We start from the raw sequence: 17,896 nt of genomic DNA, 5'->3' as shown, positions 1-17,896 counted from the left end.
ACTGAACTCAATGCATTTTGCACAGTGATGGTTTGGTTTTAGTCTAGAGGGGTGATTTTTAGCCAAACTGAAAAACAAGTTCAGAAAGCAGCTAGAGATGCTGAGTACAAATAATTCTGCTGAGAGCTTAGCTCTCTTTGGGCTGAAAGCTACTTCTGGGCTTATCTGTCTGATTAATTGCTAGAAAAACATTCCAGTAAAGTGAGTTTGATTTAAAGCTATGCTTGAATATTGACCTTCCATCCTTCCAATCCTTTCCATCCTTCCACCAGATTGATAAAGCTATTTTAGAAGAACTGAGATCTGCCTAAAAAGAGGCAATGGGAGGTTGTGGAGGGTGGAAAGAACATTGTCAGGAAGCAACAGTTGTCTGAAAGATGCAAACTAAAAATAGTTGTTCATTTTCAGTGAAGATCTGTGGACCTCCAGTCTATGTGAGGGATTAAAACCTATGAAAGTCTTAAAGCCTATAAATTATATATTCCAGGAGTTAAGTTCTAAGTGTCTGGCTTTTTGAGTGGATAAAATGTCCAGAGGTAGGTATTAGCAAAGACTGTAATCAGAAAAGGTTCCGTGCTGCCTGCAGTGACCAGGGAAGCGCTGCAGGAAGGTGCTGCATGCTGTCCTGCAGCCCAGAGCTGTCTGGTGTGGGCACGCAGCAGTGGCAGACACCCATTACCCTACTGCCTAATAATTTAATATGGCCCTGGAATTAGGGTAGCATTTTGCCAAATATCTGTACAATGCCCATGGCAAGGTGAGCACACAAATTGCTTTTTTGCATTCCCAGGATCTTGTTTGCTCTTTGACTTCTCTTTTTTTTTTTTCCTCTAAATATATAGAGAGAGCGGAGTCCTGTCTTGTTTCCTATTCGTGCCTCTGACAGAAGAATGAGAATTCTTGTTGTCTAGGTACTTCCCATAGCAGCAGTTTAGGAGTGCACATTTGGATTAAAGAAAAATGCTTCATTAAAGAAAAAAACTGTTACAAATGAGTGGAGACTTGTTACCAGTGCTGCGGCACTCGAGTGAGAGCTGAGTTGGCACCCACTGAGTTGGCACTCACAGAGCCCTGCGCTGGCTGGGGTTGGGACAGTGCTAGAGACACCTCTCTGTGGGAGCTGCAGTGAGGCAAGGCACTTGTGTCTGGAAGGGGTCATTTGTGTGTGCCAGTGTTTGCAGACACAGCCAGCTGGCACAGGCAGGCAGCTCAAGGTGCAGGGTCTGTGCACTTCTGAATATGTTGGAGCTGAGCGTGCTGATCCAGAAGAAGGATTTCTTTCCTTGTTGTTGAAAAGAGTTTGTTCTGTTTTATGAGACTTGGGTATCAAACTGGGTCTTGAATACAGTCTGAAGCCTTGCAATCAAACCCATGCTGAAGCGGAACTTTTGAGGCTAAAATATCTTTAGCTGGATGCTGTCTCATCAGCTTCTCTCATCCTGTCTAATCCTTTTTCTTTCCTCAGGCCAAAGAACTCTCCATCACCGGAGTGACACTCTGGACACGGTGATCCTGGTAAATCCTAATGTGGACAGCGTCGTGTCCGAGGTGAGGACCAGATGTGCCATCAAGTTCTCTCCACATCAGCTCTCCTGCCCTTGCTTGCAATGGAGGTCATGATTAGCACACTTTGTACCTTCTGGAGAGTGCAAACCTGCTGCCAGTCTGCTGCAAGGTGTGGTGAAAAGGCCAGGTGTTCTGGTCTTGCCAGTGATCAGGATATACACAGTAACTCTGGTGTGACGTGGAGCTGTGTTGGGCAGTGTCTGCCCTCTTCAATAAGCAACTTCCTTGTATGTAGAAAACGTAGGGTTTGGCTATTTGTGAATAACGTGGTCATCGCCTGTCGTGGGATTGGGATTCTGGGTGCTGGTGTGCAGTACAGGTGAATTCTAATGGCAGCCCTCTGTCTCATCTCCTGTCTGGGTAGGTCCGCTCCCTTGTGTGTGATTCATCAGCCCACAAACTACTGATCCTCTGTGGCCAGAGCTCAGACCAGGAAGGAGACTTGGTCCTGCAGACAGGGACCTTCACTTACCACAAGTTTGCTGAGATACTTTTGGATCCGGAGGTGAGTGTGAGCCGTAATCCAGCACATCCCTTCCTGTTCAGAGTGTGTGGTAGAATAATGCAGCCTGGGCCCTCCTTCAGGGTAATCTTCAGGCAGATTTGCAGACAGATGGGTTTGCAACCCAGCAAAATGCATACTAAAAATAATTCATGTTATTTTGTTGGGAATCTTGCTTTAACTCTCTGTCTTAAGTTTTCCAGGGTGCAGGCATGGGTGATTCCTTTAAGTGCTCAGCTTGAAATAACCTTCCAGACTGGTTCTGCAGGGGACAAATGCCCAAAATTTCTTAAAGTGGGTCTTAACATAACTGTGGGCAGTTTCCAAAAACATTAAGAATATCAAAAGAGAGCGTGGCTCTATGCATTGATTTTCCACGGCTTTCAAAGTATTTCATGTATGCCCAATGTTTCCCATTGGTAAAGTGCTCATGGTACCTTCAGTATTTCTGCATTAACTGGCTGCATTTTTTTTTTTAAGTGCTGTATAGGTCTCAAAGCTCTATTTGACCTTTATTTGTCTCTGTTTATCCCATTAGGTCACCCAGATTCTCAGCAACTCTGATTCAGATACCAAGACCTCTCTTACTGTGTCGTGCGTGGGAGAAGGAGCCTGGAGCAACCTTGGGCATCCTCGATTTCAGGACATTATTAATCTGAAACTGAATCCTGATCCAGTTCTGCCAGAAATGGATGGGGTGTCTGAATTTGCAGAATATGTCTCTGAGACAGTTGATGTACCATCTCCATTTGATCTCCTGGAGCCACCCACCTCAGGGGGTTTTCTGAAGCTTTCTAAGCCCTGCTGCTACATATTCCCTGGGGGAAGAGGTGATTCTGCTCTCTTTGCTGTCAATGGGTTTAACATCCTTGTGGATGGTGGCTCTGAAAGGAAATCATGTTTCTGGAAGCTGGTGAGGCACCTGGACAGGATTGACTCAATCCTGCTCACCCACATTGGTGCAGACAACCTGCCTGGCATCAACGGGTTGCTGCAGAGGAAAGTTGCTGAGCAAGAGGAGGAACAATCCCAGGGCTCTACCAACTACAGCGACTGGATGAAAAACCTAATTTCTCCTGAGCTCGGGGTGGTTTTTTTTAATGTTCCTGAAAAGCTGAAGATGCCTGAAGCCTCCATGAAAGTAAAGAGGAGCATCGAAGAAGCGTGCATGACACTGCAGTATCTCAACAGACTGGGCATTAAATCAGAGCCTCTCTACAGGGTGGTGAGCAGCACCATCGAGCCCATCACACTCTTCCACAAAATGGGCGTGGGTAAGCTGGACATGTATATACTGAACCCTGTCAAGGACAGTAAAGAAATGCAGTTTCTAATGCAGAAATGGGCTGGCAATAGTAAAGCAAAGACTGGCATCATTCTTGCAAATGGAAAAGAAGGTGAAATTTCTGTTCCCTATCTCACATCTATCACAGCCCTAGTGGTATGGCTACCAGCCAGCCCAACTGAGAAAATTGTAAGGGTTTTGTTTCCTGGAAATGCTCCTCAAAATAAGATATTGGAAGGTCTTGAGAAACTCAAGCACCTTGATTTTCTGAGGTATCCAGTGGCTACTCAGAAAGATATCACCTCTGGAATACCTCCACCTGTGCTGAAGCAGACCAAAATTAAACAAAGAACTGACAGTAAAGAGAGTCTTAAGTCTTCCCCCAAGCCATCTGTGACAAAGCAAGTCAAGAAGGAAGAAGCAGTTGAGGAGGGGATTAAGGAAGTAAAACCAGAAGTTGTAAAGGATGCTAAAATTGAAAAAAAGGTTAAGGAACACACAGAGAAAGTTCCTGAGAAACCTGTTAAACATGAAAAGATAAAGACAGAAATAAGTGATGCTCTCAAAGCTGAGAAAAGAAAATTGGCAAAAGACAAGGTTGGAAAAAAGCATCTCAAAGAGAAAGTATCCAAATTAGAGGAGAAGAAAGACAAAGAAAAGAAAGAGATTAAGAAGGAGAAAAAGGACTTAAAAAAAGATGATGGAAAGAAGGATGAGAAAAAAGATTCAAAGAAAGAGGATAAAAAGAAAGAAAACAAACCAGAGATCAAAAAAATTCCTAAACCAGACTTGAAACCATTTACCCCAGAAGTAAGAAAAACACTGTACAAGGCAAAACTTCCAGGCAGACTCAGAACTGAGAAGATCAAAGTAAAACCTGAAAAAGAGCCTGAAAAGGTACCTGCTGACCTTAAGACATTACCAATGGAGAAGGCACCTGTACAAGTGGATCCAGGAGAGACATCCATGGTGGAACAGAGGTTGGTCCTGTCTTCACCAGAAGATCTCACAAAGGACTTTGAGGAACTGAAGCATGAGGAGAAAGGGGCCTTGCAGCTGACTCAAGAACGATCTGATATGGAAGTTAGTGATAAGATTATGGGAGCACCTGAAGCAGAGATAAGAGACTCTGTTGATGTGACTGGTCAGAGTAACCTTGAAGTGGATCTGATTTTAAAAGGAAAGATCCCTGACCAGGGAGTAACTACTACTGGTATGGAAAAAGAATCATCAGCAGAGGAAATGGCAGTCCATCACTGGGAGCTGAGGGGAGGTTCTGCTGAAACAATAGAGGATGAAAGAAAAACAGTAGATGAAAACCATGACATGAGATACTGGGGGGGAAAAGCTGAGCAGGGCAAGGACATCGAGGTGTTTCCTGACAAAGAACACCTGCCATCACATACAGACCTCTTGGCAAAAGGTGCTCAGCCCCCTGTGTTCAGAGAGGAAGAAAAGGAGGAAGAGGAGAAAATCTCTTTGGACAGAAAACAGAGGGAAGCAGAAACTTGTGAAAAGTATATTGAGGGGACACAGGTACAGGAAGAGGATGAGAAGGAAAAGAGAGAAGATGTGATAGAAAAGGCAGAACTGGAAGAAAAGGAAGAACAGCACATGAAAGCAGAGGAGAAAGTGGAGAAGAATAGAGAATTCTGTAGGCTGAATCAGGATGATAGGGAGGAAAAACTGTTTACTGTTACAGAGAAGGAAAGAGAATTTAGTTTCATGGATGAGAAAACCAAGTTACTTGAAAAGGACATAACAAAGGAAGAGTCATATCTGAGCAGCCTGCCAGTCCCACCAGGAGCAACAGCAGAACATGTTTCTTATATCCAAGATGAAACTATCCCTGGCTACTCAGAAACAGAGCAGACCATTTCTGATGAAGAAATACATGATGAACAGGAAGAGAGGATCCCACACTTGAAGTATGATGTCAATGCCTATAACATTTCTGTTCCTGACCATCCAGGCTCTTTTGAAGCAGTACACGGAATACAGGCCATGCCTCCTGCTGACCTTTCAGCCAAGGGCTATGCTGGGCAGGAGTCTGAAATCCTGGCATATCCTACAAACATTGTGGCAGCACCTCTAGCTGAGGAGGAACACATATCTTCTGCTACCTCCATTACTGAATGTGACAAGCTTTCATCTTTTGCAACATCCGTAGCAGAGGATCAATCTGTTGCATCCATAACAGCACCACAGACCGAAGAGACTGGGAAAAGCTCTTTACTTCTGGACACAGGAAACAGTATGCCCTCTTCTCGGACTGAAGCAACCCAAGGTCTCGACTACGTTCCTTCTGCTGGCACCATTTCCCCCACATCATCCTTGGAGGAAGACAAATGCTTTAAATCTCCACCCCCTGAAGATTTCCATGCATTAGCAGAAGGAGAGAGGAAAGTGGAAACACAAAAAAAGGACCTTCATGAGGAGGCAGAAGATGAAGAAGATGAAGAAGATGGGACTCCAAATATTGAGGTGCCTGAGAAACTCAGAGGGCATTACAATGCCCCTGTGTTTGTTCCTCCAGTATGCCCTGGTAATGTGATAATCAGTGTTCCCACACAGGGGATGCCCTTGTCCTCTGAGGAGGCACCGTTTTCCCAGGCCGACTCTGCAGAGGCTGAGGAGCGATGCACCAGCCCCGATGACAGCACAGTGAAAATGGCCTCTCCCACTCCCTCCGGCCCCACCAGCGCAGGGCACACGCCCTTCCACCAGTCTCCAGTGGAGGAAAAGCTGGAAACGGTAGATTCAGATCTGTTTGAAAAACAAACGGGCGCTGCTGCCAAGAAACTGGAAGGCCAAAGTCCTGCTGTGGTGAAGGGAGCCAAGGGTGAAGCTCTCAGGGAAGACGAGGCGTCTGTGGCCAAATCCAGGCACGGAGGAGAAGCGCCGGGGCCTGTGCAGCACGAACAGGCTCTGAGCAGCGATGCTGCAGCGTCTCCTGAGCAGGAGGAGGCGCAGGAAGCACCAGCGAGCAGGGACGAGCTGCCCTGGCCCTCCTACCACAAGCAGGACACGGTGGTGGTCGGGGAGGACGAGCAGCCTCCGAGCACGAAACCAGAAAAAGAGCAAGGAGCTAAAACTGTGACAGAAGGGTTAATGGGATTTCCAAAACACTTGTCCTTTGAGCCATTTGAAACCACAGGAGCTTCTCCGGGAAATGTGGATCTTCCACAGTTCACAAGCCAAAGCAAATGTAAAAATGGCAAATCTTTGCAATTTTCACCAGATGGCATCAAATCACCTTCTTTTACAGAAGAATGGATTGGTAAAGAAAAATCCTCAGATATTTCTAAGACAATTACTACTGAAGAAGGAAAACTGCTATATTTAACAGGAGACACATCAGAAGAAGAGAAATCTTCTCATGCTTCTGTTGAAGATATTTCCCCAGAAGAGACCAAATCCATTTCTCTCACTGAGAGTTCCAGTAGAAAAATCTCTTCAGATGTTTTTATTAAAGGACTTTCTCCAGAAGAAATCAAAGCTCTTAGTTTCACAGAAGAGATATCTGCAAAAGAAAAAACTGTGTCCAAGTGCACTGACAAATTCTCTTCAGAAGCTGTGAAATCCACATGTCTCATCGACCAGAGTGCAGCCACATATGAAAAATCACTGGAAATTTCTGCCAAAGAACTGAAAGAAGCATCAAAATCTTCTCCTTGCCCAGAAAGTAGTTCAGTTAAAGGCACATCACCGAGAGATTCTTCAACTGAAGAAATGTCTCCAGATGACAGCAGTTTATTTTCTGCATCAGAAAAGAGCCTGTTGAGGGGAAGAAATGCAGGCTTGGACTCTCAGGAAGTATCTCCAGATGCAAAGAGCTTTCATTTTACAGAACCTAGCCCAAGTGAAGATAAAACATGTTCACACATTTCTACTGAAGACATAAAATCTTGCAAGTTCAAGGAAGCTCAAGAAAAAAAATCTCCGGAAATGGATAAGTTTTTCATGAAAGATTTAAGTTATGAGAAGAAAGTGTGGTTTCCAGAAGAGGTAGAAGAGGTCCCTGTTCAGGGAACGCGGCAGAGATATGACAAAGAGAGGGAGTGTACATTCTTGGATGAGGTACCAGAATTTGAAACAAAATCCCTTCCTAAACTGGGAAAGGAGGAGAACCTGCCTCCTGCCTTGCCTGGCAGCCATACCTGGAGAGAGGCAGAAAGGGAAGCATGGGGTTCTGCCTTTGGGTATCTCAAGGAAGGGAGAGACAGTGGGAGAGGAGAGCAGTTACCCAGTGAGGAGGATGAGGAGCTTCACCATGCTGAAGACAAACCCATGCTACTGCAAGCAGAAACTGAATGTTTAAAGATGGAGTCATTTGATTACAAAGAAGCCACACAGAAGGGTGCCCAACCTAAGTCAGAAACAAAGAAAGTGGATGTGATTCCTGCTGACATCACTGTCCCAGAAAGAGCACAAAGGGAAGGTTCTCCTCTATCTCCTCAGTATATCCCTGGTGAGGAAAATCAGGCCAAAGCTTTAACTGGAAACAAAGAAAGTCAAGAATTGTTGTTGACCTCTAAACAAGATTGCTCCTGCTTAGACAACGAGGACAAAGCTGTCCTAGATATCTATGCAAAGTCACTAGACCAAGCTGTGGCATCTCCCCTGTCTGCAGTGAGAAAAGAGACAGAGGCACCTCCAGGAGCAGACAGGCCCTGCAAGCTAGATCAGTGCAAGCCACCTTTATGGGAGGATGTCCCATCGAAGGCATCTGAAAAGAAATCAGACATCAGTGATTTGTATCAGGAAATTGATTGCAAATACAAGTCAGATAGCAGGCAAGAGGATGACTGCAAATCCACTGAGGGTCTGTATGACTCTACAGGAAGAAAAGAGCAGAGAGCAGCAGCACCTACTCTGTTGCAATCTACAAGAGCAGCAGAATACATTGCAGAGCCCACAAAAGGGAGTGCTGAGCTGTCAGGGCAGTGTGCACACTCCCCTCCAGCACAAGGCCTGGGTCAAAAAAGTGGTGATGCTGTTGGCAGTGCTGGGGCTGTGGGTGCTACCACCCGAGAGGTGTACCCTGCAGAGACCTACTCCAGGAGCTCCCCTGAGCCTTATTCCTATGAGGAAGGGGTCTGCACACAGAGAGATGATGACACTTCCACAAGACAAGAACCAGAAGAAAGAGAACCAACTCCCTACCCTGATGAAAGAAGTTTCAAGTATGCTGACATCTATGAGAAGATAATTGTGTCTGGAGTGGGACCCTCTCCCTTCACAGCCATGGGTGCACACAGCCCAGGTCACACTGACAAGGTGCCAGTGACAGCACTGAACTCTCAAAAAGGTCAAAATTTCCATGTGTCTGCAAAGGAAGAAGAGTCCTGCCTTTATACCTCAGCTGAGAAGGAACTGTCTTCTCCAGCATCCCCTAAGGATAAAGCAGATTCAGTCTTTGACTATAGAGACATCCATGAAAGATATTTGCCCTTATCTGAAACAGGGAAGCCTAGGACATCAGAAGGACAGGAAAAACTGACTGTGTCTTCTGCTTTACCAGGAGAACTGGACTCTGCAATGCATCCATCATCTGCGAGCGCAGCATTTGCCTCTCCCACCGTCACAGCTGACACCTTTTATCAAGGAAAGTCATCCGCCTATATTGATGCTGGTTGTCCAGATGAGAATATCATTTTGTCTAGCCAGGAGCAGGTATCTTTGTCCCTAAAATCTGAAATCCCAAATCCCAAAGATACATACTATGAGAAAGCAGGTCGGGGGGAAGAAAGTGCAAGTGACTCAGAGCTAGAAAAAGGTGCTAAGGAGAAGTCTGAAAAGGAATCTAAACTGCACAGCCCTGCTGAAGCTGCAGGCACCGTCTATACACGCATCTCAGCCATCAGCAACTTCCCTGTCTCAGACCCCTTCCTGCAGAGCAAATGTCAGGAGCCCCTTTCACCCAGCTCCGCTGCCTCCTCTCCCTCTGGTCCAGGCTGGCAAGAGAAATATCAAAGTAGGGCGACTGCATCAGCTGCTGTTGTGGAGACATATGCCGTTGGTTACAGTGACGTGCCAGACATGGACAGAGATGAACAAACTTCAGAAATGTGCCATGATTCTTCACAAAAGATAGAGGTTGCTGAAAAATCCACAAAGGAATCCCATTTCTGGGTAGCAGATTACCCAAGTGCAGCAGTGGCCTCCGAGTGCCAAGAGCAAGCCATGAAATCTGCTTCCAGCAAACAAACAGAAGTATATGAACAGGGCCCAAGGGTAGAGAGCAGAGGGATGGATAGCTCTTCTGGATTTGAAACAGCCAGCACATTCAGACATAAGCAAACCTCAGTAAGCCATTTAGGGGATATTTCTCTTTCTTTAGAGTCTCCTTGTGCTTTGCTGTCAGCCCAGGGAAACAAAGATGAGTACTTGGAGGTTTCTGAGAAAATCAGCAGCCTTGACTCATCTTTTCCTAAATTCTCACCACTGAGTCCATATGAAGAAGACAAGGTGTTCTCCAAAGGTGTGGAGAAAGAGTCTGTGACCCAGCAGCAGCTGAAAGATGACTCTTCCAGCCTGTCAGAGGAACCCTCATCTGAGGCCACCACTCCTGTGATACTGGCTACAGCAGAAAGTTTCTATTCCCATATGCTTTCCACATCCACAGGTGCAGGAGTGGAATCAGGTACGAGGAGTGCTTGGGATGTGTCTCCACTGGTTCCAGATAATGCTGTGAAAATACATACAGCTGAAACCAAAGACTTTGTCTTTGCTGAAGAACATGGGTCTCCATTTCCCTATGGCATGAGTGACCACACCTTGCCACGCAGAAAAGAGTGCCAGGGCTCAGAGCCCACACCGCTCTCTGCAGAGCAAGAGCAGCAGCACTGTGGGAGCAGCCCAGAGCAGAAGGCACCGTTTGCAGAGCAGCCCTTGCCTCTGAGATCTCTCCCTGATGTGCTGGCATCATTTTCTCATCATCAGTACAAAGATGAAACCACAGCTAATGGTCCAACAGAGGTGAGCACTAGTCTGCCAGCTTTCCAAAGCACACACCATGCAGCAGAGGCAAAAGATGAAAAAACATGTCCTGATTCTGACAGCAGTTTTTCTCCATGCGCGGGCAAAGAGGAAACAGAGAGGCAAAGCCGTCCTTCCTCTCTGATGTCCCCTGAAAACAGTTTCCAGCCATTTTTCCCAGATGTGCAGAGGGGTGAAAAAGCAGAGGACTGTGGAGACGCTTCCCATGACACGGAGACCCATTTAGGAGGCAGTTCTGATTGTGGACAGAAATTTTCCTCATGTGAATACAAGCAGAGAAAGGGAGAGCTCTCTCCCTCATTCATCAACCCGAGCCCCCATGAGCTCTCTGAAGACAGTGACCTCTCAGAGGAGGAGGGTCACCCTTCAGTGCAGGGGAGACCACCCCACCCTGGCAGCAGTCCCATGCAAAGTGCCACAGTGGAGGAAACCCCTCCAACATCAGTGAGTGATTCTGGAACCTCCCAGTCAGACTCCGATGTGCCTCCTGAGACTGAAGAATGTCCGTCCATCACAGCAGATGCCAACATGGACTCAGATGAAGATGCTGATTTCCTCCCAGTGGACAAAGCTGTGGGGAATGCTCATCATGCCAGTTCTAGGTCTAGCCATGATCCTCAGCCTGTTCCAATGGTAGATCCCCATCCCCACCCTCCTCACCCTGATGTCTGCATGGTAGACCCTGATATGTTGCTAAATGAGCAAAGCATGAGCAGAACTGATAAAATTTCCAAGAAAGACATAAAAGAAAAGAACAAAGGTGTGAGGAAGCCTTTGAGCAAACCCAAATCTTCCTCACCTGCCCGAAAATTAGATGTGAAAGGGAAACGATCACCCACTCCTGTGAAACAGTCATCGGACAAATCTCCAAAATCTGTCACTGCCAAAAAAGAAAGAGATGGAGGAGAAAAGCCCAAAGCACGTAGTGCGCTGATGCCAGAGGATGAGTTATCCCGGAGTAGTCACAGCAACCCTGGCAAGAGCCTTGTTAATGGCATCAAAACAAATCCCGGTAAGAAATCCTTCCTGAAAAATGCATTATCTCTATAGGTCCAACGCCGAGAAAAGCACTAGGTTAAATACAGCAGAACAGAGAACAGATCTTCCCAGTCAGGCATAAAAAGTTATAAGCAGTGATAAGGTTGAGATGTACAAAAGGTTGATATGAAAGTGCAATAGAGTCCTAGGAGCAGCAGCAATTCACAGGGATGGCAGGAAGCCAGGATGGACAAAGACTACTGTAATGCCCTAGGATAGCATACATAGGCCATCAGAATGGGGGAGAGGGTGTGTCTCTGTGTTTAAGCAAATGTAGGTTATTGACAAAAATTAGGACTAAATATTAATTGGGATGACAACTCTGCAAAAGTTAATAATGGAGATTTTTGGTTCCCTCCCCCAGAAATAATCTTCTGATCCTAAAGCTTTCCAATCCCTCCCCCCAAAAAATAGCAGAACTTCCTTTCCCACCCAAGACCTGTCACAGCACTGGCCCAGAAATCCATCCAGGTCACCTCTGAGCAGCAGAGCATGGATAAGTCTCAACTTCACTGCTGCAATGGAAAAGTCTTTCTGGAATCCAAGTCCTTCTTTGTTAATCTGAGTGTTTGTCCCTTGCAGAAGGGTTTTGATAGCCTCTTGTTTCCTGTTTTCCAAAGCTTCCAATAGTCCTAAGAGCAGTTTGTCGGTGCCTATGGGTCCACCTGTCTACGTGGACTTGGCCTACATCCCCAACCACTGCAGTGGGAAGAACACAGATCCAGAGTTCTTCAAGCGGGTTCGAGCATCTTATTATGTTGTGAGTGGGAACGATGCAGCCAACGGAGAGCCGAGCCGTGCAGTGCTGGATGCACTTCTGGAGGGGAAGTCTCAGTGGGGAGAGAACCTGCAGGTAGGTCATGGAAATGCAAAGCACTGTGTCACGCATTTGATGTCACAAGTGCTCAGAAAAGATGGGTATCACATACCCAAGGGAGTACACTGAGAGGAAGCAAATGGTACTGGGCATATCCTGTTTTGCAGTCTCAGCAGAGTAATTGCTTGTACTGATGAGGAGGAGAACACTTGCAAAATGGTATGAATAGAAGCAGATATGTCCTCTTTTCCACATCCTCCTGAGGGGAGGAAGCATTGAGAGATCATACACTCATCCTTACCTACTGCAGGATGAGAGTATCCTCAAGCAAAATCAAACACCAACACAAGCTGAATTTGCATCAGTGTCCCACACCCAGTGGCATCTCTTGCTAGCCTGGCTTGCTGAAGATTTTTCTGACATCAACTTACTAATAGAGCATTTAAGCAAGAATGTTCTGTAACACAGTTCTTGTTTAGGCAGGCTTGCAGGACACGCCAGGTGGGCAGTCCTGAAGACACGTACAGAAAGGTATAAATGTTCTTCCAGATGAAGCAGCCCCATATTTCAAGGTCCCTGAGTTGCACGCTGGGTCAACGGGCACATAGTGTCCATTAAGAGTGACACTGCCAGTATTGTTCCTTTCATACTGAAGGATCTTTCTGAGGCTGTTTCTGGAGCTCCAGAGCTCTCCCCTGCACTGCAGCCATTCTCATCATTATGGTGTCAGTGCTGCCAGTTTGCAGCCAGTTCAGAGCCCCATTGTGCTGGTACTGTATAAAATAAAGCTCTGCCTCAGAACCCGACATCTGAAAGACACTAAATAGAACAAGCAGTACCAAGGGTACAGTGTTCCAAAATTAACAAGAAATTTTAGCCGCAGCTCCTATGGGCATTCTTTGTTACTGCAGTTGTTCTCAATCATCCCTGCTGCTTTCTTTTCCCAGGTGACATTGATCCCAACACACGATACTGAGGTAACGCGAGAATGGTATCAACAGACCCATGAGAAACAGCAAGAGCTAAACATCATGGTACTGGCAAGCAGCAGCACTGTTGTGATGCAGGACGAATCTTTTCCAGCCTGTAAGATTGAATTCTAGATCTTCCACATTTTGTGTTCATCCATTGATTCTTCAGTCACCGATGCAACATGAGAGACACCATCTAATCACAGTCCAGTTCTTCTCTGGTTTAGTCCTCTACATGGTTCCCATTTGTCAGGCAATCGGGTATCCATCTTGCTCAGCACTGGATGCCGTGAGGAAGAAGTGCAGGGCTCTGTAATTTTCTGGACTGAGCTAAGAGTTTGTGCAAGAGCAGTTGCAGGCCAGGGGCACTTTCACCTTCCCTGCTTTATTCTGCTGCCTGTACAGTTTCTGTAGACTATCTTGGCTGCCTTGCTGCTGTGAGAGCTTGTTCTACTCTCTTCCTGGCTGCCTTGCCATTTAACCTTGCCATGAACCTCACCTTTCTGGTGAGGGCTGAAGTGCTGCTGCTGCATGCAGAGTGCATGGGAGGCAGGGGGCAGAGGTGAAATCTAACTTGCAAAGAAATTGCACCAGGGAGACGAGGGAAGACAAAACCCTCTGAACTGTAATGTGACAATGAAGGTCATTCTTCCATCTCCCCTCCTGAGCATACAGGAGGTGTTCTGAGCAAGGGGACCTGTGCTCCTACTAGGCACGACCACCACATGCCAGCTTGGCAAATTTGTGTCCCAAGTACTCACCTGTGGCATCCTGCAGCACCTGTTTGCTGTGCTCAGGGAGCTGGGATGAAGGATCACGGCAGTGGGAGGGGAGGGTTCAGCACATTCCTAACCTGCTAACTTGAGCTTCGCACACAGAGCAGCCGGCTGACTCCTGCACGCCAGCTGTGTGGCAGGAGGAGGCACAGAGAGGCTGTGGCCTGAACAGTTACACACAAAGAGCATCCAAACGCACAACTACAGCCCCCTCAACAGCAGAAGGGCTGAGGAAGCCTTGGCCACGCTTGGCCCGGGATGTGGAAGAAACCTCCCTGTGCCAGCTCTGAGGACGGTGCCGAGGCAGCCGCGGGCCCTGCTGGGAGGCTGGGCCCTGTGGCTGTGCTGTGCCAGCCTGCACACAGCAGCCATCGCCTCGCTGCCCGTGTGCCAGGCTCCAAGCCTTAGAGCTCTGTTCAAGCTTTTTGTTGTCCCCCCAAGTGTCCAGGATGTGGGGAATACAATTGTGGTGTGAGGGAAGAGAAGGCCCTTCCCAACATACTCGGGAAAAAGTAGTTTAGCAAGCGTAGCCATTCTCAGTTCCCTCACACTGTGGCAGGTGAGGCGCTGCTCATCCGTGTGGTGCCACCTTGCAGCTTGCTCCCTGGCCTGTGCATCACTGTGGTGTCTGTCCTTGCTCTCGGATGGCCTGGCAGGAGCAGGAGTGTGTGCAGTCAGTGCCCTGTGGCGCCTCCTTGGCACGCAGGCCCGTTCCACTGTGGGAGACACGTTCTCCCAGCAGGGACTGGGGTGTTGAGGTGCACCAAGCCTGCAGCATCCACGAGCCTTTGCCACGTCCCAGAGAACCAACAGAGGCTCTTACCACAAAGATAGCTTTTCTGTAAGACAAAGAGAGTGGCAGCAGGCTGTGCTCTGAGAAAGAAGGAGTGAGATGGAAAGCTGTGCTGCAGTGGTTGTCAGCCAGCACAAAATATTTCCATCTGCTGTGACACCCACTGTGCTTGGCCCTGAGCAGAGGGCTGACTCCACCATGAGCATCCTCGGGCCCTGTGTTGCACTAGCCTGGGACACTTCAGTCACGGTGCTAGCTTTCTGGCAGGTGACATGAAGAAAACGCTGCTTAGAAACCTGCTCCTAGCACTAAAATGGAGTTTCTAGGGAAATGGTCTATTTTGCATTTTAATTTATATATTTATTTTTTTAACTTTAAGCTGCATTTTGTGTTAATATTTTAATTTATACATGTTAACATGATACCATGTGCTTTTAGTGTCAGTTCAGAGGTTTTCTCAGTACAAATACTAACATGCTGCAATTTAAACAAATGAAAAGACCATAGAGAACTTGTGGGCAGCAAAAATGTCTCTGCAAGGCGGTGTCTAAAACCCAGCAGCTGTGGGACAAGGCCTGAGGCCAGCAGCCTCCCCAAGGCACAGCCAGCTCTTTGGCTATGGCCCCCGTTAGGAGCATGTGAGCTTACTCAGGGCTTTAGCTAATTCCTGCCCTGTGCTGTGTTCATTTTAACCATGGAATCACACTGTGTCTGCCAGCATAATAAATGTCATTCTCTGCACCCTGATGGGGTCAGCATTCATGAATGTTGGTTCTGGCAACTGCAGGCACTGAAACAGCTGCCGCTGCCCCTCCCTGGAATGCTGGGGGGCTTTGCCTGCTGTGCTTTGGGGAGACCCTGGCCCACTCGCCGCGGGGGCAGCTGCAGGATGCCGTACACCAGAGGCACAAGCATGGCCCTCACTGGCTCCTGGGATCCCTCTGCGTAGCTAGATGTAAAAGCTAATGCACTAACTTTAGATAGACACACACATGAATGTTTTCTCAATTTTAAACTTGAAGCAGTTCTGACTAAGCAGCAGTAATAGTGAGGCTTTGTGAGGTACCTGCATCCTCCAGGCAGGAGTGTGGCCACTGGTGGATTCCAGGAGGAAGGCTGCCCTCCATGCTCTGCTCCTGCCCTCTGCAGCTCTGCTGCTTGGCTACCTTTATCCTACACCACTTTGCTTCCCTGTCCTCAAGGCTCCACATTTTTTTTCAGTTTTTGTCGCAGTCTGTTCTGCCTTGAGCTTCTCTCACTCCCTATCTCCCTCTCTCCCCCACTCCCGTCCATCTTAAAAAAACAATGGGGAAAAAAGACTTAGGAAAATGCTGATTCATAGAGTCTGGCCCTGCTCAGGCCACAGGAGCCAGCAGGACCTATCTGGAGCCAGAGGTAATACAACACTATAGAGAGAAACAGTTAAACTCTGCTTTTGCTTGTTTCTGCATGTGGGCAACAACGCGTAATCTTCCTGTATGTAATAGGTAAAAAATACTATTTTAAACCTATAATTAAAAAAAGTGAACGTCTTAACTGTATTGAAATGGCATCTTGTGCTCCTAGCTTCTTCTATGCTAAATGTTTTAAGAAGAGAGCCCTGATTCTTTTCTTCAGCATCACATTTCTATTTGAATTTAGTTCCTTGAGTTCTGTCCTTTTGCCCATTTCCATGTGAAACACTGTAACTAACTGCTGTCAAGAGAGGAGCCCAACACATTAAAAATAAAGCCACATTAATTGCGAATGAGAACATCTCCAGTGGTTTCCAGCTGTTCTTTCAGTGAGCCCACAGCCATGGCTGCTGTGCCACCCTCCCATGCCTCCCAGCTGAGGCGAGCCCCAGCTTTTCCAGCAACACCCCACGTTCGCCAGCAGCTGCTGAACTCTGCTGTGACCTGGAAAGGGACGTGCACACAAGGGCCCAGCCTGCCCGGGACAGCCCCTGGCCCCAGCAGGGTAACTGTGGGTCCCTCCTGGGGCACGTCTGGGACAGCTGGCCAGGGGCTGCGGGGGGAGAGCAGCTCCTGACAATGCAGTGAGGAGCCTGGCGTGGCCTGTCTGCCATGCAGCACCATCCCTCCTCAGTTCCAGAATCATGCATTCCATTGCGGCCCTCCACCTGCACTCCTTGGCAATGGCAGCTCTGCCCAGCACTGCTGGCACTCTCTGAGCTGCAAGGGTCTCTGGCAGGCAGCACACCCGCTGGCGTGGCACCTGGGCACAGGCATGCCAGGGACTCCATGCCTGACCCACTGCAGCAGCTGGGCTTTGGCACCTCTGCAGAACTTCAGCCTGACCTCCAACAAGGGAACGATCTTCCAGCTCCTTACCAGAAAACTGGGACAGCTGCTGCTCTGCCTGTGGTGCAACACAGTCAGGAGAGGCTGATGCCCAGTTAGTTCTGTTCCTGCCTGCCTGTCCTCAGAAGGAAACAATGGCACAGGTGGGTGCTAGGAAAAAAGAAAGATTCTGTGCTACAGTCCTCAGGAGAGAGGCCATCATTGCCCCAGACCACACCACAGCTTGTGCAGGCCCTGGTGGGGACCTCAGGGCAGCTGCCAAACCCGGTGCTGATGGGAGGAACCATGAACTGTTACCATAAACCAGGAACTACTTCCACACACAGCTACTTTTCAAGTAAATGACACTGTCTGTGCTAACCAAGGTCCTGTGACCGCAGTGCATTTCCCCAGGGCGTGCAGGCTCTGTAGGGGTCAGCACCCAAGGGCCCTTCTCCATGCCCCCCTCAGGAATGAGCCCCTGCAGCAGGTGCTCGTGGGCCCATCGTGGCAGCCACGCTGCCCTGGCACTGTCCCCCGACAGGAACACACAGGCCCTGGCAGGAGACGTGGCTGCCACAGCAGTGCTGGACACACCATTCCAGTGTCCTCATTCCACCACAAACGCCCCTGAGACCTGGCAAGCCAGGAGCTCTTCCCCAGTATGACCAGTTCTCCTATGTAGGAAAAAGGAGGTTTTTTTCCTGGCCTGGAGCCTGTGCTTTTCCAACAGGTCTGGCTCCAGCCACAGCTGGTCTTCCAGGACAAGAGAGCATGAGCAGGGCTTACTGTTCCAAGCACCTGCAAGCTTTGGCACATACACACTGCTGCCAAGCCAGCATCAGAGACAGAGACACCGGACCC

At 48.0% G+C, this 17,896-nt stretch overlaps 1 protein-coding gene across 2 annotated transcripts in view; it reads left to right on the top strand.

Annotated features, from left to right (window-relative positions):
- Window positions 1-13,321, top strand: part of MAP1A (microtubule associated protein 1A) — a 47,031-nt gene extending 33,710 nt beyond the window's left edge. For both annotated transcript variants that reach the window (XM_058033572.1, XM_058033573.1), the window contains 5 exons: window positions 1,466-1,548; window positions 1,931-2,071; window positions 2,607-11,367; window positions 12,014-12,246; window positions 13,158-13,321. In XM_058033572.1, coding sequence (XP_057889555.1) covers window positions 1,466-1,548; window positions 1,931-2,071; window positions 2,607-11,367; window positions 12,014-12,246; window positions 13,158-13,313 — 9,374 coding nt within the window. In that variant the 3' untranslated portion in view covers window positions 13,314-13,321. The remainder of the gene's footprint in view (window positions 1-1,465; window positions 1,549-1,930; window positions 2,072-2,606; window positions 11,368-12,013; window positions 12,247-13,157) is intronic.
- Window positions 13,322-17,896: the final 4,575 nt, after the last annotated feature.

The sequence above is a fragment of the Melospiza georgiana genome, chromosome 13 (assembly GCF_028018845.1).
Source record: "Melospiza georgiana isolate bMelGeo1 chromosome 13, bMelGeo1.pri, whole genome shotgun sequence".
In the NCBI taxonomy this organism is placed as follows: Eukaryota; Metazoa; Chordata; class Aves; order Passeriformes; family Passerellidae; genus Melospiza; species Melospiza georgiana.
Note: the sequence above shows the minus strand (reverse complement) of the source record. Positions and strands in the feature narration are given on the sequence as shown.